The 25585-nt window shown below is 41.9% G+C and overlaps 1 protein-coding gene across 2 annotated transcripts in view; it reads left to right on the top strand.

The window, feature by feature from the left end:
* Window positions 1-24209, top strand: part of DROSHA (drosha ribonuclease III) — a 104829-nt gene extending 80620 nt beyond the window's left edge. For both annotated transcript variants that reach the window (XM_008161792.3, XM_028139418.2), the window contains 9 exons: window positions 1934-1978; window positions 3453-3610; window positions 4734-4839; window positions 13716-13857; window positions 15235-15317; window positions 15409-15512; window positions 17958-18050; window positions 18850-18896; window positions 23215-24209. In XM_008161792.3, coding sequence (XP_008160014.2) covers window positions 1934-1978; window positions 3453-3610; window positions 4734-4839; window positions 13716-13857; window positions 15235-15317; window positions 15409-15512; window positions 17958-18050; window positions 18850-18896; window positions 23215-23345 — 909 coding nt within the window. In that variant the 3' untranslated portion in view covers window positions 23346-24209. The remainder of the gene's footprint in view (window positions 1-1933; window positions 1979-3452; window positions 3611-4733; window positions 4840-13715; window positions 13858-15234; window positions 15318-15408; window positions 15513-17957; window positions 18051-18849; window positions 18897-23214) is intronic.
* Window positions 24210-25585: the final 1376 nt, after the last annotated feature.

Here is a 25585-nt window from a genome sequence, read left to right on the forward strand (position 1 = left end):
ACCAGCCATCAAATAGAAACCACAGTGTTTTTGAGTGTAAAACACATAGGAGAAAGGAGAAAGATGAATCAGGAAGTCTTAGAATTTTGAGCTTCAGAGATGGGAGGTAGTTCGAAGAGATAGCTGTTTGTTGTTGCTGTTTTTAATGTCCTCATTCTTGACAGTAGCATTTTCTGTGCCAACACTGGGTTGTGCTTTGAGTCAATGCTCATGAGGCATCAGAGAGCACTTCGTACAGGTACAGAGATGCTGTTTTGTGCTTGAGGAAAGGGAGGCTCAGAGAGGTTAAGCAATGGCCGACGTGGCATCAGGGTTGCACTCAGGCTGCCTGCCTCCAGAGCCAGTAGGCTTCCCTAACACCGTACTCCCTGGTTAAGGAAAGGTGAAAGGTGATTATTTGGTCATTTGGGTGTAAGGTGAAAGATGCTCATTAAGGCACTTGCAGCTTGGATAAGAGGTCAGAACTGCTGCAGAGACGAACAAGGCATCCAAACGGAGGTGGTGGCTGACATGGGAGTAGAGAGCTCTCCGGAGGAGCTGGTAGTGATGAGGTCTGGAGGGAGGCTGAAGTCTGGTGAATGTTCCTTCGGGTATGGGAGGAGGAAGATAAGCACTGAGAACAGGAGGAAGTTGCAAGAAGGAAATGACATTCAGTATAATTCATGCCACTGAGAATTCAAGGGAAAGGTTGGTTGTTAAGTTGGTTACGAGAAGTCCTTTAAAATGCCTTAAAAGAATAGTTTGATGTTTAAGCTTTTTTTTTTTAACATTGGCAAAAAACACACACACACAAAAACAAAAAACACCCCACCCCAAGTGTGTTTTATTAAGATGCAAGTTGTACAAAAGTATGAGGTATTTTTTCCCCTTGTCATCATGTGTCACAAGTGATAGTAAATTTTCTATACTTCACCCCATCCTTAAATTTTTGAAAAATACTTTTCCCTCTTAAAAAAACCCTCTCATTATTTACTTCAAAAACCGAACATCAAGGCCAGAAGTAGATTCAGTCAGAGCCTCCCTAGGGTCTAAAACGGCAAGAAAACCACTTTGATCCTGAGGAAGTTCTGATTATAACTCTCTGTAGATTTAAGTCAATGGCTTAAATAATGAACTGGGCTTTTCCACAAAATTCAGTCATTCCCGTTTTTAAGTAAACATTTGCAGTGACTCACAGTACAGGTGTGGTCTTATCGACCTCTGCGTTTAGGAACTAGATGTGGGATGTCTTCACTCTGTCTTCAAGCAGCTCATATGATAATGAACGACTGCCTAAAATTAGGGACATTTGATTACAAAAGGCACAGCTGATGCACATTCCTGGGGAATGGTAAACTAAAAATAGGATTAAAGTAGCCACTTTACCCAGTGGTATTAGGTTAAGCAAACATGACCATCCGTTTGGATGCCTTGTTCGTCTCTGCAGCAGTTCTGACCTCTTATCCAAGCTGCAAGTGCCTTAATGAGCATCTTTCACCTTACACCCAAATGACCAAATAATCACCTTTCACCTTTCCTTAACCAGGGAGTACGGTGTTAGGGAAGCCTGCCGGCTCTGGAGGCAGGCAGCCTGAGTGTAACCCTGATGCCACGTCGGCCATTGCTTAACCTCTCTGAGCCTCCCTTTCCTCAAGCACAAAACAGCATCTCTGTACCTGTACGAAGTGCTCAAACCTTTAAAAGGTGTCTTTCATTCCTGGGGATAGGGTGGCTCTTTGCCTCCCCCGCTTAATAAGCTAATTAGAGTCACTAATAGGCAGTTTGAGTGGTGAGTACACTTAAAAAAAAATTAGTTGCTAGCGCTATTGAATTTTCAATAAGTGGAGTCAGCATCTGAAATAGTTCAGGATTCCACATAACGGCGTTTTATTTAGTACTGAAGAGTGTGTTAAATGGCTCCCTTGAGCACTAAAGCCATCACTCCATTTTCCAGGACCTGCGAGAAGTCTGGCTCAATTATCCTCTCCACCCACTCCAGGTAAGTGTGGCCTCTGCTCTGCAGTGAGCTTTATAGCTCCTGGTATTGGTGTTACTTTAGTTTGCTTTTTTTTCCCTGTCCTGCTTTTATCCTTAGATTCCCTTCAGTTTCATTCTGACTCTAAGCTGGGGTGTCAGAACTGGAAAACTTCAGAACAGATAGTAAAATGACCCCATACATTGCATTTTCATGGTCTGGGGTGGGGTGGGGTCTGGGATGTGTCTTCCCTTACAGGGTAGGAATAACTACTTGTGTGGTTGAGATCTGCTTCCCCCCAGAAGTGAAATTCAAAGCTTATGCTGACTGCAGTATGTCTACATGCCTGCTGTTATGGAGAAAATATGCAAGCAGGTCTGGGCTTATTACAAAGTAGAACAAATACTAAATTAACATTGCTGAATTGTAACCTAATTTGGACCTTAGAAATTGAAGGCTTTGACTCAGATTGCATAAAACATATTATAAATTAAAACTTGAGTACAATGTGGTAACTTTTTACTCAGATTTTAGAATTTAAAAGATCTACACGTTGTGACATCCTTTTCCCCAGTTGGTTTAAAAGTTGGAGATGTACATATATGTGTACATATGTATACATATATATACTCATATATGCATATTGTTACATATACATATATGCATATTGTGTATATAATAAAAATATATCATTCGTGACTGAATAATCATTCGTGACTGAACTTTCACGAGAGGCTTTAAAGTAATAAATGGCATTAATTCAAAGTACTTTAGAAATATTTCCTTAGTATGAAATTGCCCAAAGTTGTTAGAGATGTTCATTTCAATTACACTTTTCATATTTGCTCTCTGCCAGTTGTCAAAGGCTCATTATTATGTTGAGCACCTGCCTAGTGACATAATGCTCTCCATTGCAAGCCAAATCCAGTTTTAGTGATGCTCATTTGCCAAAATAGGCTGGTCCCTAGAAGACACACAGCAGTTAAGGTACTCTAATGCAGTGGTTCTCAAAGGGCAGTCTCCAGACCAGCAGGGAACTTATCAGAAAGGCCAGTTCTTGGTCCTCACCGCAGACATACTGAATCAGAAACTCAGGGGTTAGCACCTGGCCACGTGCATTTAACAAGCCCTGCAAGGTTCTGCTGACCACTAAAGTTGAAGAACCTCTGCTTTACTAGATACATATATTCTCTACCAGCAACTCTTCAGCTGGCCTCCTCCATGGAGAGTTAGTTTAATGCTTGGGATTTTGAACTGTCTGTGTACAGTACTTGGCCTTGAAATTTGATAGAAGATTGGAAAGTATTATTTGAACCCTCTTTAAATATTAGGTTTGTTTGCCATTCTAAAGGATGAGAAAGAAGCCTTCCATGTTCATTGGCCTTTCAGAAATTTCTACCCAGGGGAGGGGAATTTGCAAAACACTATCCTAGAATTGATAATTACTCTTGTAACCAAAAACTATACGTGATTTTTACTTATTTCTCTTTCTCTGTAGCTGCAAGAGCCAAATACTGATCGACAACTTATTGAGACTTCTCCAGTCCTACAGAAACTTACTGAGTTTGAGGAAGCAATTGGAGTAATTTTTACGCATGTTCGGCTTCTGGCAAGAGCATTCACGTTGAGAACTGTGGGATTTAACCATCTGACCCTGTGAGTTAAAAGTACCCACGTCGTCCCAGTGTGACCATTTAAAACAACAGTCCCAAACCGTTGGGACTTCATCCATAATCCTAGGAAATTGTGAGATGGATAGTAGCCAGACAGTGGCATGGACCAGGAGATATGCTCCAATCCAGTTACTTTGGTTTCATGTCATGCATCTGATTTTTCCATTAAGTATAAGAGAAGTGTGAAGGAAGTAAACATTGTTTCTGTAAAGGGACAGATATTAAAAATGTGGGGCTTTAGAGGCCATGTGGTCTCTGTCTCAGTGCTTTGATTCTGCCATAGTAGCATAAAAGCAGCCATAGAAAAAATATAAACGGATGAACATGCTGGGTCCCAGTTTAACTTTATTTACAGAATCAGGCTATGGGCTGAATTAGGCCCTCCAACCCTTGCTCTACTTGAGTGATTTAAAGATGAGCTAGTATAATAATAAAGAGCATAGCAAAAATGTTATTTCTTTGCATGCTGTTTTGTATTCAATTTTTTGTCAAATCAAATATTCACATAATAACTGTAAAGTTTAAAGAATCTTGTCGTAGTTTTTTAGCATTCTTAAACTAGATTCCAGATTTGATTAATGAAGTATATACAGGGGTGGGCAAAAGTAGGTCAGTTGTTCATATGGGAAAATACAAAATAAATAATAATAATACAACAATAAACTCTGTTTTGCATACTCACAACTCTAAACCTACTTTTGCCCACCCCATATTTCAATTAAAGAGATAAATTTTAGTAAAGAAAATTCTTGGACCTTTTGCTTTGTTTTGTCTATATAGAGATTGTGCAAGATTGTTGTCTGTACTATACTTTATCTTTCAATTGATACTCCCCAGCTTCTGATCAGGCACTATATACCAGTCTTTATGTTAGCAGTTGTTCAATCCTTAGAAAGTACTCACTTTACTCTTTTTTGAAACTCAACCTATATAGACTTAGATCTCTTTTCAATTTCAGGTCTTAGAAAATTGTATTTAGTTTTGTGATTTAAAGCAAGATAAACAAGTACATTGCCTTTTAAAATATTGTCATTTAAAAAAATTTTGGTTGTTTTGAATTCCATAAATACTAATTGATCTCTTTACATTGATGTTTCTTTATTCAGAGGCCACAACCAGAGGATGGAATTCCTAGGAGACTCCATAATGCAATTGGTAGCCACAGAGTACTTATTCATTCATTTCCCAGATCATCATGAAGGACACTTAACTGTGAGTTTGTGTTAAGTCATTCCCTCCAATAAGATTGCTTTAATAGAAGGTTAGAAGAGCCAGATATCTACTTGTGTAATTGATGACTTAGTTCTTGGTGGCTTTAGCATGCATATCATATGTTTTTATTCATTTCTTTATGCAAATTGTGTACAAAGCAATATATGATAAGAACTTACTTTATACTTTTTCATTTAATGATTGCTTTGTGCAAGACATTGAGCTAGGCTTCATGGGGGGAGCAAATATTAGTTGACATCTAGTCCACCCATAAATAGTTTAAAAACTATTAGAAGTTAAAAATGTAAGTAAACAACTACAAATTCTATCTATCGAATCTATCATCTGTATGTGTTTATACATACATGAAGTGTAAGTTATATAAATACAAGGGAGAACCATCTTAAATGTTATAAAGAGGCATAGGTAAGCTGATAGCTTGTGCTCTTAAGGAAAAGATTTTAAGTTGTGTGCAGTTCTGAGTAGTGTGATGAAATCTTGTGCCCTTCCATTCTTGCCCGGTATGTGAATCATTGCAAGCATATCATATATGCGGCCCGCCGGCGTGAGTTTGATATGCCAGCGTATTCCTGTTGTGTATGCTACCTGTCCGTTAGTCTCTTAGTAGATGGACTGTGATGATGTTGCAGTGCTTGTGTTCAAGTTTCTCTTATTTTACTTAATAATGGCCCCAGAGCTGGCAACTTGGAAATGCCAAAGAGAAGCCATAAAGTGCTTCCTTTAAGTGGGAAGGTGAGTAGAGAACAGTAAGATATTTTGAGAAAGAGAGAGAGAGAGAGAGAGAGAGAGAGAACACTTTCATATAATTTTTATTACAGTATATTGTTATAATTTTTCTATTTTATTATTAGTCATTGTTGTTAGTCTCTTACTATGCCTACTTTATAAATTCAACTTCGTATAGGAAAATATAGTATATGTATGTTTTGGTATTTTTGCAGTTAGAGGCATCCACTAGGGATCTTGGAAAGTATCCCCCTTGGGAAAGGGAGGCTTGCAGTAGTAGTGCACTGTAATGCAGTTTGTTAGTGCACACTCTCTTTTTTTATTATGCTTGAAGCAAATAACAAGTCTTTTGTACTTTGCATTTCTACAAATTTTATGCATGTTTTGCTTTGAATAGAATTGGATCTTATCTCTGCAACCGTGAAACCTGGAAATAGTTTATATGAGACACAAATATTAGAATTAGAGAGAATATGGTGATTTGCTATGTTTAAATGTGATTTTTCTCAGCAGAATTTCTAAGCCCAACAAAATACGGTCCTTTCACTCACTCACTCGATGAATATTTATTATTTTGCTTCGACCATACCCCTTGAATCATTATATGGGAAATACGCAGTACTGTTATTTTAAATTTAATTTAAAAGGAACAGTTTGATTACCAAAGTTAACTGCTTTTGGATGGAAAAGAAATCGTTTTCCTCTTGAATTAATATTAAAACCTTAAGAACATATAAGCATATATTACAAATAAACTAGTGTCTAGAATCTTGCTTTGTGTTAGGTAATCAATAAATGCTCCTTCAGTATATTTCATTAGGGAATAGACTTTGTAGCTGTCAGAATATCTGGTTGGTATGAGAAATGGCCAAACCAAACCAAATGGCTTGAAGTAGTAATTCATTTTATGGCCATATAGAGGCCACTGTTGAAAATGTGTGACTTAAGTGTACACATTCACCCCTGTATTCACACAAAGTTATTTATGAACTCTAGGATTTTGTGTAGGTGGGATGTTGTAGATCAGTAAGTTTACTGCTTCCCATCTTAGTCACTGTATAAACACCTCCATACCCCTACCCCAGCATTGAACAGATGATGAAACCAAAACTCAGAAAGTTGTTCTGCCCAAGGTCTGGATAAAAATAAAACCAGACTGTGATAGAAACTCCAGTTTTGTATTCTTTCCAAAATCATTTCAGTACCATAACTGTAGTTTTATCCAAAATGTGTTCATCAGCCTTGCTGTCTTAAAATGACTGTTTTTGGATAGCTTATTAGAAAGATGTTAACAAATGGCAAAACTATTATATGACTAGAGGCCCGGTGCATGAAAATTCATGCACTGGAGGGGAGGGTCCCTCAGCCCAGCCTGCCCCCTCTCACAGTCCGGGAGCCCTCAGGGGCAGGAGGCAACCCGGCGATCAGGGGAAGGCGACGCCCCCATCACACCTGCTGCTGCCACCGTTGGCAGCGCAAGCCTTGGCTGGCCCTGGTTACCTGAGCCTTGGGCCGCCCTGGGTGGCTGGGCAGCTGACATCCGAGGCTTGCCTGCACCTTGGGCCGGCCCTGGGCGGCTGGGGGGCTGAGGGCAGGTCCGGCCGCACCGCTCACCTACCACCCCCCTGCCGGGGATGAAAGGACTGGGGGACTCCGGTGGGGCTGAGGGGACTGGGCACCACCATCTTGTGGCTATGAGCACCGCCATCTTTGTGACGGCATGGCAGTCAATTTGCATATTCCCACTTCATTAGATAGGATAGTTTTTATTAACTACTAGAGGCCCAGTGCACAAAAATTTGTGCACTGCGGGGGGTGTCTTTCAGCCCAGCCTGCCCCCTCTCACAGTCCCCTCAGGGGATGTCCTACTGATGGCGGGGAGCAGGCCTAAGGCGCAGTCTGGCCTCCCTCTGCGGGAGGCAACCGGCCGATCAGGGGAAGGTGACGCCCCCATCACGCCTCTGCTGCTGCCACTGCCAGCCGCCGCAGCTGCCTGAGCCTGGGCCCTCGCAGCCACCACGGCTTGCCTGAGCCTTGGCCCTGCCCTTCCAGCGGCAGCTGCCATCTGCAGCGTGCCTGAGCCTCGGGTCCTCTCAGCGGCAGCTGCCATCCACGACCTGCTTGAGCCTCAGGCCGGCCCTGGCAGCGGCAGCCCCCATCTGCGACCTGCCTGAGCCTCGGGCAGCCGCTGCGGCTTTGTCTGGAAGGACATTTGGAAGAACGTCTGGAAGACCTCCACTCTAATTAGCATTTTACCCTTTTATTAGTATAGATATTCACAGAAAGCATTGGTAAAAGTCAGTAGGACCAACAGATCTGCTGGCAAAACAAAGATGATCTGTCATTAGTTAAACACATATTTCAACAGATATTAACTCTCAGTGGTGAGAGTGCTTGCTTCCTCCCTCCTGGAAACACCGACTCCCATTGGCTTCTGTCACGCTGCCCTTTCGGGGTTTCCTCTCACCTCTTTAGCTACCCTTCCTTAGCCTGTTCTTCTGCCTGCAGCCCGTTCTGCTTCCAGCCCTTGCTTCAGTTCCATCAGATGTCAGTTCTGACGTGACTTATGGATTCAGGGGCGCTTTCCCCAGTGGCCCCAGTCGAAACCCCACGTGCTTTTCCTTCCTGGCGCTTGTTTCAGTTTGCCTATCCCACTAACCTGCAAGTTCTGCGAGAGCATGTTTTTATTTACTACTGTATGCCCAGCAGTGCCTGACATATGTAAAGACATAAGTGACAGAGAGTTTTTCAGGCAGCTCAGTCATATGAAGAAGGAAGTGAAAATGACACTGGAAGGAAGTGGCCGCTGTTTCATGTTTCAGGAAAGAAGCTGAAAACTTATTTATGAATGTCTAAAGGTTAAAATTAATTAAAAATTGTGGGGGATTATTTGTTACAGTTGAATTTGTTGGAGGGTGATGGCAAATTATTCATTATTGTGATTAAAGAACACACAGCCAGTAATTCGCACTGAGAGGCATTAGTTAGCTTTGAGCCATTGCCTTGCACACTGGTTTTACGGTGAATAAGGACAGCTGAGCAAATGAAATCATGGTTTTCCGGTTTTGAATACTGATGGGGGAAAAACATAGTGTTTTACAAGTTAAAGTCAATGCGCCTCCTGGGGAAGGAACGTGGGCTTATGTAATTGTTCTAGGATGACCGAATTTGGTTGGAATGTAGAAGGAAGTGGTTCTAATTCAGAGACTGAAGGTTTTGTTTTTTGGGGGTAGAACTTACACAGTAGACTAGAGTAAGGTAAGTATAGTAAGAGGGACACAAAGAGCATTTACTCAGACCAAAATGCCTGTCTTCCCACATTTTCAGGTTTTAACTTTGCAAGGTTTAATTCTTTCATTCTTCTCTCTTAACCTTTACTATAAGATACTGAGCTAAGAATAGTTGCTAACCCCATGCCTACCATGGTGGTGTGCACTAGCAAGATGAACTTGCAGAATTTTTTTCTTTTTAGTGGAATAATTTGGGAGAATGAGAAAGCAAGGATTACAAATAAAAAGTTTGAGAACCGGTGATCTAATCCCCTCCTGCCTCCTCCAGAGCACTAAGCATAAATCACTCAGACAAACGGTACCCTATCCACAAGATCTCCTTGAGAGGATAGAGCCCACAGCCTCCTGGGTGAAAATTTCTGTCACTGGTATAATTTGCCTTCTGCATCCTGCCTGCTCGCATTTGTGTACCTTTTCTTTAGTTACCACGGGAAATGAGGAGCATCTGGCGACACTCTTGGTGTAATAGACCTGTGCGGCACATCCCTGTCACTTCTAATGATACATTCTGCTTTCACCCCAGGCTCTTGTATTAAAGTCCTCCAAATAGTAATCACAGTCTACTTATTTCACACTAGGTGGCCCTCTGGTAGCTCGTGTCCCACAGCTGTGGGTTCCTCTTTAGCATCAAGAATGGAGAGAGTGGTTGAAGGAGGAATGCCAATATGTTTTTTTTTTATTTGTTTTAAACCAATAAACCTTTTCCTCATTAAAATTTAAGTTTAAACTAATTATAAAAGACTGCTGTGCTGAGATAATAGAAAACATCCTGAATTCTCAGAAACAGAGTTTGAGATTTGGGATATTTATTTGGGTCCCTGCCAGTGCATCAGGAACTCAGCAGTTTTTTTCTCAGCTTTACAGAGAGCCCGGACTACAGCTTTCTTCACATTTTTCTGGTGATTTAAAATAAAAATAATTTGGGGTGGGGGAGGGGCAGTTGGTTAAAAAGGAAGACAGCTCAGCATTTGGTAAAATGGAGAGCTTTGGAGACAGTGAGTGGATAGGTATACAGAACATTCTGCATCGAAGACAAATTCACAAGAATTCCTACAACTTCCTATAACCTTTTTGCTATGACCAGAGAGGAAGCATATCTTACCTAATGATGATGCCATTATGGATAACAGCGGCAGCGGACATTGCTGGGTGTTTATTATGTGCTGGTCATTATACTTGGATTGTATATCCATTCACTCGAATTCTCATTACCACCCCAGTGGCAGGTGCTACTTCCCCCATTATATAGATGCAGAAACCGAGCCTTAGAGAGAGGGGGGACTTACGCAGGGTCACTTAGCCAGGAAGCGGTAGGGCCACAGTTTGAACCCAGGCAGCCTGGCGCCAAGTCTTCTACTTTTTACTACATATCTAACAGGAGCCAATGTTTGCAAAGTAGTCTTGATAGCTATCTCATGCCCAATTGGGTGCTTAATATTTGTTTTCTAGACTTCTACTAAAAAGTAAAAAAACAGATATTTATAGCATCAACACCTGCAGGCTTTCTAACCTCATGTCTTGCCCCCTTCATATTCACCCACCAAAATCATCTCTCTGAAATAAAAAAAAGCCTTTGCCACTGCTCCCTTTTGACACCTTTTGGGATTCCTCCCCAGAGCAGGAAAGTACAGAGTTCTTTATATCACCCACAAGGCCCTCTCTGCCCAGAGGCTGGCCAGCCCCACCTGTGTTAGTTCTCCTGCACTCGGCTCTGGCTTCTCCTCTGCTTCCACCCAGTAATCACCCTGCTGTGGCATGGTCCCCAGAGCTGTTCCCTCTTCCTGGAAAACCCTTCCCCACTGTCGCGTCCATCCAGGCTGCTGTAACAAAGTACCACAGACGGTGGCTTCTGAACAGTAGTTGGTTGCTCACAGTTCTGGAGGCTGGAAGTCCGAGGTCTCAGTACCAGCATGGTCAGGTGAGGGCCCTCTCCCGAGAGCAGACTTTCGTTGTACACTAACATGGTGGAAGGGGCTAGAGAGCTCTCTGGGGCTTCTTTTATAAGGGCATTAATCCCATTCATGAGGCCTGCACCCTCGTGACCCAATCACCTCCTAAAGGCCCCAATACCATCATCTTTAGGGGTTAGGATTTCAACATATGCATTTTGGGGGGACACAAAGATTCAGACCACAGCACCCACTCTCCTGGCAGACTCATTCTTTTTCAGTTCTGACTCAATATTAGTCAGAATCCAACTACATGAAAAAAATTTTAAATGCATATGTTCAGCTTACATCCCCAGAAATTCTAACTCCTTGGTTCTTGGAAGAGGTCTGAGCACCATATCTCGGAAGTACCTCATGTAGCAGTCAGTGAGCCTCTGAAACATTTGTACTGGGCAGGTCCTCCAGGGACAGGGGCAGGGGCAGTCACCGCAGCTTCCACAGTGTGTCGCAGTGTCCAGTCTGTGTGTTGATTCCGGCAGAGGTTAGCAGCCCCCAGAGGGCAGCCTGGGTTGTTGATCATCTCGTGGGCTTCAGCTCTCAGCACAGGGCGTAGCCTAGCCTCAACCTCCACACGCTGCACTGCCATGACCTCTGGTGGTGTTCTGCCTTGCGGTCCCCTTGATCCCACTGGTTGGCAAGCAGCACGGTTCATTAGGAAGCAGAGTGCAGCAAAGGCCAAGGGTGCAAGTTGTCATTTAAAGAATTGCCATTGGGACTTTTTGTGTAGGTAAAGAGTGAGGTCTTACCTCTTTTCAGCTCATCTAAATTTGCACTGACTCTAAAAATATGGGTGACTTACACCTTCCTTCCCCCCCACTGACTTAGTTCAGGCTCTGAGTCTTGACAAAAGATCTCACTTTCAGCTGGCCATCCAGCTGCTTTGAGACCTGTATTTTAAATGAAACCCGAGCATTCCTGTATCATCTTCACTGCTTTCTTCCCTGCAGACAGCGTTGCTGCACAGCACTGGGTGGGCCCTACATTAGCAGGTGGCTGTGGAGGCCCAGTGATGGGTGATATGCGGTGGCTCATGTGTGCATCAGGCTTGTTGATTCTGAGGCATGGAATCTCCCTATTGCAGCCTAAATAAGAGTTTTCTCCTCTCACTAAACTCACATATTGAGAGAGAACCCGACTTGCTCAGCATAGCCATATTTTCAAAATAGCCCTCCTACTCCCCCAGGGCCTCTGCTTGGAGAACCCCGCCCCTGCCAGTAGAAATCCAAACCAAAACGGTATCTCCCTTCCAGCTCAATTATTCTGTAATTACAAGATATTAGGCTGGTGGACTCCCTATTGGTTGGGTCTCCTATTAATGTTAGGTGCTAGGCCTTTTTAATTTTGAGCTTCTCTGTGGATATTAGTTTTAATGAAACACTATATTGAAGAAAAGAGTTGGGAGAAATAGGAGGAGGAAGGGAGCAAATGCAAGCGAAGAATAATAGTCTGTAACTCAACAGCAAGCATGGCTTATGAAGATCAAGTTGTAATTCTGCTTCATGAATCATTGTCAGACAAATTAAGAACATATTGTTTCTTATTTATCTATTGTCAAGGATGCAATCTCAAGCATTGAGAATAAATCCAGATTTTCATAAGCTTAGTTGACACGATGGAGCCACAGAGCATAAAACTTGCATCTAATAAAGTGGGATGTGGAGCGGCGGGGGTATGATATAAAACCAGTCCCGCTCGCAGCTGCTTCCTGCTCACTCCTTGGCCTTGGTGTCAACTATGTTTCTAAACAGCGAGGAATTGTAGCAGACTAAGAATTTGTTATATCTGTTGTTAGAAAAGTCCTAGTTGTTAATACATTATTCCCCCAAATCTGAGAGATTGGGGACACTTATTTTCAGATTTGTTGGGTGAGTTCCCATCTTTGTATCTACCCCTCCTGCCATGTGTCTCCCTCCCCTCTGCCCCTAGTATGAGTGGTTAGTGAGTGTTAAATTCCCAAACCAGGCATGCTTTATGGGCACCTCTTCCATGGGTTGGTTGCGTAATTTTCACGCACTGCTTCGTGTTACTACTTGGATAGTAATAGAGGACTCTAGTTCACTGAAATTCCTAGTAGAAATTTTTGTTTTGAGTTCCTGAAGTTAAAATATGAAAATTGTATTTTCACCTGATTACAGATATAGGGTCTCAGTTTGAAAAACAGTAACTCAGGATATGTAGTAGTAATCGTTAAAATAATAAAAGTAAAAATGTAGTAAATAATTTAAATATTTTAAATAGTACTTACTAAAACATCACTTCCCCAAATACTGTAATATCAAAATTAGCATCAGTGCCGTGAAACCTGAAGCTTACTTTAGACTTTTAAAAAATACTCCTTTAAAACTAATGCTCCTTTAAAACTAATGCTCCGTGGTAGAAAGCAAGTGGAGTTTGCCGGGTGGGAGGCGGATTGTATTACTTGATTGCAAAGGACCACAGGGAACTTGTTTGGGGTGATGGAACCGTAGAAGGTTGTCAAAACTCATCTGACTGTACTTAAATGGTGAATTTTATTGTATGTAAATTATACTTCAGTAAAGTTGATTTTAAACCATTTTAATGCTCCTTCGTTTAATAGCATTACACTTAATGGAAGCTATGACCTTTAAAATAGTACAGCATTCCCAGCAACACTGGCCACTGCAACTAAACAACCACAGGAGCTATTTAAATGTCAGTCGGGGAAAGTCCTGGAGCAGAGGGAGCTATTAGGGAGAAGTTCGAAGTGTATGGAGTTTGTCACTGCTGCCAGGGGGCGCGCGTGGGGGGCGGAGCTGAAGACGTAGTCACTTCCCCTGTCAGTCTCAGGCTGCTCGGTCTCAACACCCGGAGCAAGAGAGACACCAGAAGTGAAATGGTTTCTAAATGCACCTCCGTTCCTTTTGGCCAGTTGCTGCGAAGCTCTCTGGTGAATAACAGGACTCAAGCCAAGGTGGCGGAGGAGCTGGGCATGCAGGAGTACGCCATCACCAACGACAAGACCAAGAGGCCCGTGGCCCTGAGGACCAAGACGCTGGCAGACCTTTTGGAATGTGAGTCCCACAGCATGAAGGTGTTTGAACCTGCAAATTCAGTCGAAATCAAAAGGACCAACATTCATCTTCCTTTTTCCCATTATTATTATGTTCTGACTAAAGACACCTCTTTCCTATTTTCATTTGTATTTATGCTTTCCTCCAAAGCTTATTTAAAGGAGAATAATTTGAAATTAAGACATTTGAATAATGCATTTTATGTTCAGTCTGTGTTCAGTGGTGCACCCTGCACCCCCCTCCACATCCCTCCAGCCTAATGCTCAGCCACTACATCCCTGTGGGAAACAGTAACAGAATATGAAGATTGTAATAGTGAATCAGATTTTTTTTTGCCACCCAGCAGCCTTTATATAAGGGCATAGAAGGAAAAAAGATAATTTACTCACTAAATACTAAAACTAATAACCATTGTTTTGAATGAGCTCAAAGCTCTATGGACAAATGTCATATTTTACACTTCCTGTTATGGTCTTTTGGCATTATGAATAATCCTGTTATAGCTAACAAAAGGATTGTATACATAACTTACTGTTTCTGATAATACTTAAAAATAAGTGGGCCATACCCTGAGCCTTGAAACTTTTTAATGTTAGTGTATTTTTAACAATTGGAATTATATACAGATATTAAAGTCTACTATTCAAAAGCTACTCATTTACAAAGTGTAAAGGCAGTCTAAGGAACCTAAAAAAACTTGTTTTTCAATTAAAATAAAGTAACTTAAAGATAAAAGTTATTAAACAATTAAGTTTAGAGAACATTCCCACTGGCTTTTTTTTTTTTTTTTTTAAAGCTCAATGAAAGCTATTTTTATTCTTTTAAAAACTCGCCATTTGTTTACTTGGTTAAGGTAACTTATAATGAAATTGTCTTTGAGATCACCATTTATTAATGGAAAGTTAGATATATTGTTATAGTCATTAAACCCAGTATTATATTTCTCTGTGCCTGAGCAGATTGAATCTATAAATTGTCTCATTTCTGTTCCTGAAATGTAGCTCAGACCCTTGTAAATGGGCGACCTCCTCAAGATTGGTGTTGAGAATGGCAGGCCCCAAGGATGTGCTCATTCTGGTGTTATATCTGATCTTCAAGTTTTATTTGATGTTATAACACAGTTGTGTTTCCAGATGTCATTCTTCCCCTGCTGTACAATAGCATTTAGTCTATCATCTTAACTAACATAATTTAGCCCTTAGCCAAACTTAGTTTGGTCTTTGTACTCCATGACTTTGCATCTTAATCACACACCTATATTGTTGCTTCTGATATTAGTGATAAAGAGTTCTTGTTTAAAGAAAGATGAAATGGTAATTTTATCTTCCTGGTAGATGGCAGTGCATTGTATTTATTTTTAAATGTTCTCTTTTTCAGCATTTATTGCAGCACTGTACATTGACAAGGATTTGGAATATGTTCATACTTTCATGAATGTTTGTTTCTTTCCACGATTAAAAGTAAGCTCGTATAAAATTTAAATTGGTTGTGTGCATTGCGCATGGTGATCTCAGAACCCATTACTAAATGCTCTTTGGGGACTTGCTGCAGGAGTTCATTTTGAATCAGGATTGGAATGACCCCAAATCCCAGCTTCAGCAGTGTTGTCTGACACTTAGGACGGAAGGAAAAGAACCAGACATTCCTCTGTACAAGTGAGTACTCGCGGCCCACAGTCCATCAGATCAGGGAGCTTAGAGATGATGCTCTGGTTGCATGGAGGGAAAACTAGTCACTGTGGATGATCATGATCAGGACCCCAGATTGAGACTTCTTAACTCTGACTTGGCCCAACACTGAAACTCTTTGGGCCTCTCAGTCTTACAGCTCGAAGTAAGTGGGTCACATTTGATTATCTAAGCTTTTCCCATCTCTATAATGTTGTTAGAACTACTCCCTGTGAGGAAGATATACTAAGGTTAGGAGACCGAGATAAGAGCAATTCAGATAAAATAGTTGTTATATACATTTTTACATCTTTCTTAAAAAAAAAAACAGACATATATATATGTATATATACACACACACACACATATATATTATTGATTTCAGAGAGGAAGGGAGAGGAAGAGATAGAAACATCATTGATTTGCTGCTGCCTCCTGCATGACCCCTATTGGGGATTGAACCTGCAACCCGGGAATGTGCCCCGACCAGGAATCGAACCATGACCTGGTTCATAGGTCAATGGTCAACCACTGAGCAATGCAGGCTGGCTGTCTTATTATTTGTAACCTCGGCTGTGTGTTGTCTGGATTGGAAGATTGTGTCTGCTTAATTAGTAACAGGACTTGAGTGTCCCTGTCCACCACCTTGCAGCCCGTCGGCCTCTCCCTGTGGCCTGACAGATTCGCTCTCTCAGGCTGTCACTGTAAGAAGCGGGCAGTTCTCACTGCTGCTGTTATTAAAATATTTGAAACTTTTCTTCTCAGAATGTGTATCAAAGCAGCCATGTACTTTAGAATATCTTTAGTGACAAATCTTTATTCTTTGAGTGATAACCAGAAATTCAATAGGAATGCGGGGCACTCACTATACACATAACCCCAGCTTTGATGAAAACAGCAGGTTTGACTCAGAAGCTGAGTAATTATCTTGAGGTGCTCACACGTTGATTCAGGAGGTGGTTTCAAAGAGGAATTACAAAAAGGAAGAATTATCTGAATAGGTGGGGTGCCTCCCAAAGCGTTATCTGGATGTGTGCTTTTGAGGATATAAAAATCCAGTCCCCGTACTGGTTTACCGCTTGTCTATACACACAAGGTTGCGCGCACACACACACACACACACACACACACACACACACACACTTGTGTGATTATTCCATAGGGAATAGAAGTCCCCTTGCCTCAGACCTTTTCCAACTTCTGAAAACTCAGGAAAAAACACCCAGTGGCAGCAGGGAATTTTAAATCCTTTTATATGTTGTTATTTAACAGCCACAACACAATAGAGGCTTTCTCCCTAAAAGAAAAATTGAGGCCAGGAGAAATTTGTGTCACCCCACAGCAAGCTACTATACATTGTCCCAAGAAACTGTCACTGCTAAACAATGTTTCCTTTACTGGAGAAAAAAACTCCTAGTGTTTAGAAATAGTACTTTCATATGTGCCTAATAAGCATAATGAATATCCCAACTGTATTACATGAAAGGCTCCGAGTCTTTCCTCATCAAAGTGATAATTAAAGTTGAAGAAACAAACCGGGGAGGATAAACTTCTCGTGGCGCAGGCGTGATTACTGTAATAAGCGCTACCTTACAGCGGCCGCGTGCTTTCATCCCACGGAGATGTAAACCCACAGGAAATGACAGCTCCCTTCCTATAAATCCCCGATGAAAGCCCACGGTGAGCTTGTCCCTCGTCGAGACGGAGGGCTTGTTTTACATAGTTTCTCCAAGATTAACGGGTCCGTTCCATTTTCTTTGGTTGGCTACTTTTAATTTCCTTTTCCACGAAGTTATCAGTTTCCCCGCATTTGAGATCTGCACCACGCCATTAAAATGCAGAGTACCTGGAGTTTTGTTTTCCGGCACTTGTGTGCTCAGCATTATAGCATGCCTCTGAAATGATCTCGGATGTTTCAGAAATTAAATACATTTTCTGATCTTCCAGATAGGATAAGAGACATCAGGAAGAGTCCATAAAGGATGTGAAACCATTCAGACGTGGCTCGAGGTGTATTACCCAGATACTTATTGTTTTCAGCTGTGCTGAGCACTGGAAAACAATGAACAGACCAATATGGTTCCCTTTTCACTGAGGAAAGTTTATTTTATGATACTTGGGATATGCAGGCTTCGACATTGCTTAAAACTATTTTACGCCTCACTGTTAGCCTTCAGATACTATTTGTAATTTATACCATTTATACTTGGGGGGGGAATGTATACAAATCCGTGTTAGAATTTTTAAAATTTCCTATTTCAAAAGCTCTCTGTATTTGTCAGGCTTAGCAAATACAAAATTTACTCCTTTGATTTTCTTATTTTTCCTTCCTCTGTCTAAGCAATAAGTACATGTTTTTCTTGGCGTTACATATTAGCAATAACAACTAAATAACACTTTCCCATAATTGATCTTCTTCCCTTTCCCTCTCAGGACTCTGCAAACGGTGGGGCCATCCCATGCTAGAACCTACACGGTGGCTGTTTACTTCAAGGGAGAAAGAATAGGCTGTGGGAAGGGACCAAGGTAGGAGAAGCTGCTTTTAATCTCTTCACATGAGAAGTCCCTGCTTGGCATTTTCAAACTCTGCAGTCTGTCTTGTTTATAGAGTATAGAATGTTCGAGGGTAATAAAGTGAATCTCAAGGATTAATGTCCCCACCAAGCCCAGCCCCCCAAACTTGAACATCTGCCTTGGATGTGGGAAATGCCATTGCCGAAGGGGCTTTGGCTACCTTGAGAAAACCACATTACCTGGTGCACAGGTAAGGGCTGTCCTGTTTTAATTGCCCAACAGAGAACCCCACATTGCTGCAAGCACTTTAAGAAATGTCCTGTGTGACGTCATTAGGCATTTGATCTCTTAGTGCCACTCGAGCTTTGTGGAAATGCTAATGTCTTCCGGTGAAAAGAATTTTGTGTATTATCACCTTTCTTTGAACCCTCTAATCTATGTGTTAAACTGAGAAGTGATTAGAAGTCTGTCTATACCTATATTTTTTACTCTTTGCCTCTTTAAGCTTTACACTGAGGATATTCAAATTTAAGTAGGAAATACTTCAAATGTAATATAAATGGAAGGCATTTTATTGCAGTATTAAAAGTGTGGAACGAGTAACTTAAACAGGCTTGAGCAAATAAATGACATTTCTGCATGCCCTTGTGTATATTCTTATCTGCAGTTCAGTATGTGACAGTGGAAGTAATCAGATAAATTTTATGTGCCAAACATGAAAATCAGCCTGAAATAATGTGTAGCCATACCATTTGTTTTTGAAAAAAACTCTGTAAATTAAAGTGTACCTTACCTATATTTGATTTAACAGTATCCAGCAAGCGGAAATGGGAGCAGCAATGGATGCACTTGAAAAATGTAAGCCTATCTCTTTTTCTATAATTATATGTTCATAATGTAATGAGTGTTTTATGGGAAGGAAAAGGGAAAATAGAAAAATGGTAAGTTCTGATAAAATGTGATCTTCTTTTCTTCATAATTAGTCTTCACAGAGAGTGCAGTAGAATGTGGGATATGTATAAATGGGCTTATAATTTTATAAAAGTGTCCCTGAATGCTTTTTGATGTTCACTTTCCTTTATTGCATAGAGTCACACTCTCAACCCAGGTAACCCATGTGAACAACCTAATGTATTTCTTTCCATCGGTTTCTAAAACTTACACATGCAAAGGTTTTTTCCTTTTAGTTTTTGGCCATTGTTTTATGGAAATGGGATATCTACATACTTATGTACATCGTTCTTTTCTTGCTCATTTTGGGCAGCCTTGCGGGGCATAGTGGCTTCAGTTTATATTAATAGTTCATGCTGTAAATGTGCTGTAGTTTATTCAGGTTTTCTTTATTTGATTATTGGTGGACACTTTGTTGCTGGTTTTTCATCACAGTCGACAGTCAATATGTATATACTCGTGCTTTTACTAGTAGTTCTGTGGGAGAGATTCCCGGAGTGGGTGGCTGGATTGAAGAAACTTCAATTACATAATTGGCCATGTAGGGAACTGCATAGTCTTTTGTAAATTGAAGGTCTAAGTGCAAGAAATTTTTCTTCTGAGGTGTATTGTGCTGCACAGCAGAACCTGTGGCAAAACATGACAAAGCTATTTGATTATGCTTCAAGTTCGATTATGCTTCAAGTACCAGCCGAAGTTGGGAGAGAGCAGAGTGCAGGAAGCTGACAGTGAAGAGGCCCAGATTCTCAGCCATGGGGGATTCCAGGAAGGGCAGGGGGCCAGCAGCGTGGGAACCCAGCAGACCACAGCTTCCTAGGCAGGGGGAGCGGGGAGGAGGCAGTGGGGTGGAAGCTGTGTTACCTTGTCCAGCGACCATGGGATCTTCACTGAGAGTTTCAGTTGACTGGTGGGGAACTTTTACATCTATTATATATAATGCACAATCATGTATTGAAATACAAGTGAGGTTCCATTTTCCACAACAAGATTAAGTGCTTCCCAGCCATGGAAGCACTTCACTCCTACCAGTATGTGTGGGGCAGTCTCAGAATAGGCTTTGCCTCCAGCACTGTTTTATCACTGAAAGCTAACAAAAAACTCTTAAGAATAACCTGTAACAGTCTTATCGTGGAAAAGGGGTGTACAGTTGTGAGTACGCGCAACAGAGTTTCTTCTTGTATTATTATTTATTAATTACTATATCACTTTCCATACAAACAACTGTAAAACTACTGTTGCCCCACCCTGTGTTTTTCTAAGGCTAATAATATGGGAAAATGCTTATAGTAGAACTAGAGGCCCGGTGCACAAAATTCGTGCACGAAATTTGTGCATGGAGGCGGGGGTGTCCCTCAGCCCAGCCTGTACCCTCTCCAATCTGGGACCCCTCAAGGGATGTCCGACTGCCCGTTTAGGCCCGATCCTGGGATCGAGCCTAAACGGGCAGTCGGATATCCCTCTCACAAGCTGGCTCCCAACTGCTTGCCTGCCTGCCTTCCTGATTGCCCCTAACCGCTTCTGCCTGCCAGCCTGATCACTCCCTAACCACTCCGCTGCCAGCCTGATTGATGCCTAACTGCTCCCCTGCCAGCCTGTTTGCCCTCAGCTTCCCTCCTCTGCTGGCCTGATCACCCCTAACTGCCCTCCCCTGCAGGGTTGATCGCCTCCAACTGCCCTCCCTTGCAGTCCTGGTCCCTCTCAACTGCCCTCCTTTGCAGGCCTGGTGCCTCCCAACTGCCCTCCCCTGCTGGCCATCTTGTGGTGGTCATCTTGTGTCCACATGGGGGCAGGATCTTTGACCACATGGGGGCAGCCATATTGTGTGTTCGAGTGATGGTCAGTCTGCATATTACTCTTTTATTAGATAGGATAGAGGCCTGGTGCATGGGTGGGGGCCAGCTGGTTTTCCCTGAAGGGTGTCCCAGATCAGGAAGGGGGTTCCCTTGGGGCATGGGGTGGCCTGAGCAAGGGGCCTGTGGTGGTTTGCAGGCCAGCCACACCCCCTGGTGACCCAAGTGGAGGCCCTGGTATCTGGAATTTATTTACCTTCTACAATTGAAACTTTGTACCCTGGAGTGGAGCCAAGCCTCCTGCTCGCTCCGTGGCCGTGACTGGCAGCCATTTCTGTTGGGGTTAATTCACCTTCTATAATTGAAACTTTGTAGCCTGGAGTGGAGGCCTAGGCCAGCCAGGGCATGTGGAAAGCTTGGCTTCCTCCATTGCCGGGGACAACCCTGGCCTGCTCTCTCCAGCTCTGTGGCTGCTGCCATTTCTGTTTGGATTTGTTTACCTTCTATAATTGAAACTTTGTAGCTTGAGTGGAGGCTTAGGCCTGCAAGGGCAGGCGGAAAGCTTGGCTTCCTCCGTTGCCTGGGAAACCTTGCTCTCTGTGGCTGTAGCCATCTTGGTTGGGTTTATTTGCATATCTGCTCCTGAGTGGCTGGTGGATGTGGCTTGTGGGTGTAGCGGAGTTAGGGTCAATTTGCATATTACTCTTTTATTAGATAGGATAAGTGGAAACCAGTGTATCCATAAAACGTACGTACACTCTACTCTCGCAGTGGAAGGGAGGAAGGGGGCATGCGTTTACGTGTTTGTGTGTCAGTGTAACAAATACACACTTTTACAGTGTGCATGTATGTGTGTGGTATAATCGGACTTCATAGGAAAAGGGCCATAAGGACATATTTTAAAAGCTTATCAGTGATTAGATCTAAGTAGGAGGATTTTGTTTTAACTATGGATTAAGTTTTACAATAGAAGTTACTGAGGAAGTAGAAACTTGCTCCACAGCTGACTTTTTGGGATTTGAATTATATCTTTAAAAATACTTATAATACTTGAAACCTGTTTTATAGAACACAAAAAGAATCAGTTAAAAAATAAATAAATAAAGACACCTATGAAATGCCAGAAACTATATCATCCAAAAAAAAAAAAAATCAGTTTAGTATCATTTGGGGTATAGGATTTTATTACTGTTTTATTTCTAAAATACGGATGCCATTGTGTTCCTTTTTTGTTTAAAATCAATCACTGACTCTCAGATAGTCAAGATCTCGACTGATTGACCACCTGCCTTTCAGGTGCTTTTCCTGCCACTCTGTCCCTGTCCCTTCTCTGATCTGGGGAGAGGATGGGATGCTGTGTAAAAGGGGGGGACTTAGGAATATGGTATATACTTATTCCTAATATGGTATACACTTTTATTATGCTTCAACTGTAACAGAAACAAAAATGCTTCCCCCCAGGCATGCTGTGTGCTCCCACACCTCTGATTCTTCATACTTTATATGTGAAGTAGTACCTCTTGTGTCTCACAGTCCCTCACCCGGCTGGGCAGGACAGCGCCCTCTTTCCCGAGTGACTGGATAGCTGTGTGGCTCTCATCACGCTTGCCTCCTTTGTGATGTTTGTTGTTGAAGTGTGTGTTTGTTGACTAAGAGTGTAAAGTGACTATTTCTCATTCCATACTTAATTTCTTACCTGTTGCTGCACTCGCCACAGACCACAAATGAATTGTAAGATTTTAAAATCTTAATCAGGATTTCGACTGTGTTAGCACCCTTGCAAGGGGTCAGATATCAACCTAAATCTGGCTTCAGCTCTGCCCCTGAGCGTTGTGTCTCCTTTCACGGATAAAAGTGCTTTCCTTGAGTTGCTGTTGTTGATGCAGCTCTGGGCTTCTCATGGTGAACTTGACAAATAGAATGACCAGAAATAGCGACTTAGAATGTAGCCTCCCTTTGCCCATCTGATCTTTTCTTGCTCCTTTCAGAAACTTTAATTCTTGGTAAATAATGGTGTGATGATATCATTATTTGTTTGACGTTTTTGCCTTGAGCTTTGCGAAAATAAAAACTCCATTTTGCTATATCCTTTACTCTCTTCCTGAAAATCACTGCTTGCTAAGAGAACTGTGCTAAGACGCCCACCCAGAGTCATTCTGACGCCACATGTCTGTGTTTTAACATTGCTGTATGTCTCCGCACTTTTTATACTCCAGTTTACATCAGACATTGTGATCTAGAATCGGGGATGCTGATCCAGACCTCCATGTATTTCTGAATAATAAATGAATAGGGGAAGAAATGAACATTTTTTTTCTTGCCTTACAAAAGACAGCTGTCTACATTTCATATGAATATGTGTTTGTATGTGTATGTGTTTAGTTTGCACTAGTGTCTATCCTTTATTAAGTATAAAATATATCTCCTCGTGTCAGATAACTTTCCCCAGATGGCCCATCAGAAGCGGTTCATTGAACGGAAATACAGACAAGAGTTAAAAGAAATGAGGTGGGAAAGAGAACATCAAGAGAAAGAGCCAGATGAGACCGAAGACATAAAGAAATAAAGGAGGACACGGACATCGTGGCGTATTTACTTGCTTAATAACTGTGACTGTTGCCATTGAGATGTACCCCAGTTTTCCTACAGACAATGAATGAAGTGTGCGGTTGAAATAAAACCCAGTCAAATCACCATTGTTGTTTTACTGGTTTTATATTCTGTTTTTAGCTTGGTAGTCTTTATTACCAGGTATTTGATTTCTTTTTAATGGAAAACTTCACTTTAGCAGATATGCATATTCCCTTTTATTTTTTTCTTTAAACAATAAAATTTTTAAAAGTTTATTCTATGTGGAATAGATCCTGTTTTTCTATCTCTGAGATTATTACCCGAGACTTTCAGCTGACAAGTGAAAAATTCACTTTACCAAATACTTGGATTATCCTCTACTAACATGTATACTTTTTAAAATCTCTGGATTATTAACTAGATTTTTTAGCTTGCATATGGATGTTTATCAAGTTCTCAGCTGCAAATATAGAACTTAACCTTCTCTAAGCAGTGAATCCTTTGTAGATGGAATCTCTTGAATGGTTAACTGGCTAACGGGAGAGGGAAAGACATATTTGAGTCAAATATATTCTTTGAATCATTAGAATAGGGACGAAATCATGATTCTAAGCCATGATTCTAAGTTTATAGATGGACTTCAGGGAAGTTTCAGAACCTCCTGAAATTTTCTGTATGTGTTTGGGTTTGGGGACGGGGTGGGGAGCTGGAAGAGAGGGTTCATGGCTCTCATCAATTCAACATGGTCCCTGCAACAAAGGGTTAACATTATATTAAAAGACATGACATTTTAAAAAAATGTTATTTTATACTGAACATCACTGGTTTCTTATTAATAAAGGCAAAACTTTCTTTTGAATGTGTTTTCATCCATTATTTTAGCAAATATATAGTGAGTGCCTACTATGTTTCAGGCACTGTTCTAGGCTCTGGGGCTACAACAGCAGTGAACAAAACGCACACACACACATCAGAGGGAAGCGTGAGAGAGAAGACCTCGCTAGGGTTTTTAATTTGTTAATCGTAACAATGTAAGATGGTGTCTGTAAGAAAAGGTTGCCCTGCCCACCTCCTCCCCACAGACAGCAGTACTGGGAGGGAGAGAAGGCTGGGTTCATCAGGTGTTCCTGAAAATGTATGAGCAAAAGCTAAAGAGCAAGGGAAAACATGGCTTCTTTTTAAACAAACACTTTCACTCGTCTTGCATGTGCATCAAAATAATGCCAAAGCCAACGTCCAGGTCCCGACTTTTTCTTGGACTCTGGCATTTCCTCTCTTGAGTATTATGGCCCCTTGAGGGTTCTCTTTCCATATCAATGTCTCTTGAAACCTGAAGAAGTTAAGTCCACAAGACATTGGAGTCTCTGATGCATTGAAATCTAACAAACGCCATCAGCGCAGATTAGCCCTGCTGGCTCTATAGAGTAATTGTGAGGCCAGCAACCAGCTCTGTACCTGGCCTCAAGGACAACTCAGCAGGCCCCCGTGACCGCAGTTTCTACCCTGCCTCCTGCCCAACCCAACCCAGTCCTCTCACCTTCCAGTTCTGATCACGAGAAGTGCCAGTGAGAGTGTAAGATCATACATTAATTCACTCGTGTTAAGTGCTGTTATTCGTAGAGGCTGGAGGTCTCTTTGGGGAGACGTTAAGTGATGGGGCATCTACAGACAAAGGGCCTCTAAGTGGGACTGGGAGAGGGAGGGGGAGTAGGAGTGGGCCAGACAGGGAAGGCATCAAAGTATTTAATATTTGAGTTCACTGGACTTTGAAGATGAGAGGGCGCTTGTAAGATAGGGGAGGACATTTCCTCCCAAGGGAGCAACAGGATTAGGTGGAAGACTATGGCTTAGGAGCCTATTGTGTTATTCCATGGGAAATGTGAAGGCCTGAATCAAGGCATTGGGCTCGGGAGAGCTGGGGTAGGACAGATTTGAAAGATGCATAGGAAGTGGAACCTACAGATCATGGAGCGGGGCAAGGTATTGCAATCTGGCACTGTTGACAATTTGGGCCCAGTCATGCTTTGTTGGGGCAGGAGGGACTGTCCCGTGCAGGTAGGATGCCTAGTTGCATTCCTGGCCTCTAACCACTAACCCAGTAGCATCCCTTCCCCCACTTGTGACAACTGGAAGTACCTCCAGATACTGCCAGATGTCCTCTGGGGGCAAAATCACCCCTGGTTGAGAATCCCTAGTTTAGGACAGCTGTTAAAATATAACAGTCATGAAATAAAG

The sequence above is a fragment of the Eptesicus fuscus genome, chromosome 4 (assembly GCF_027574615.1).
Source record: "Eptesicus fuscus isolate TK198812 chromosome 4, DD_ASM_mEF_20220401, whole genome shotgun sequence".
Lineage (NCBI taxonomy): Eukaryota > Metazoa > Chordata > Mammalia > Chiroptera > Vespertilionidae > Eptesicus > Eptesicus fuscus.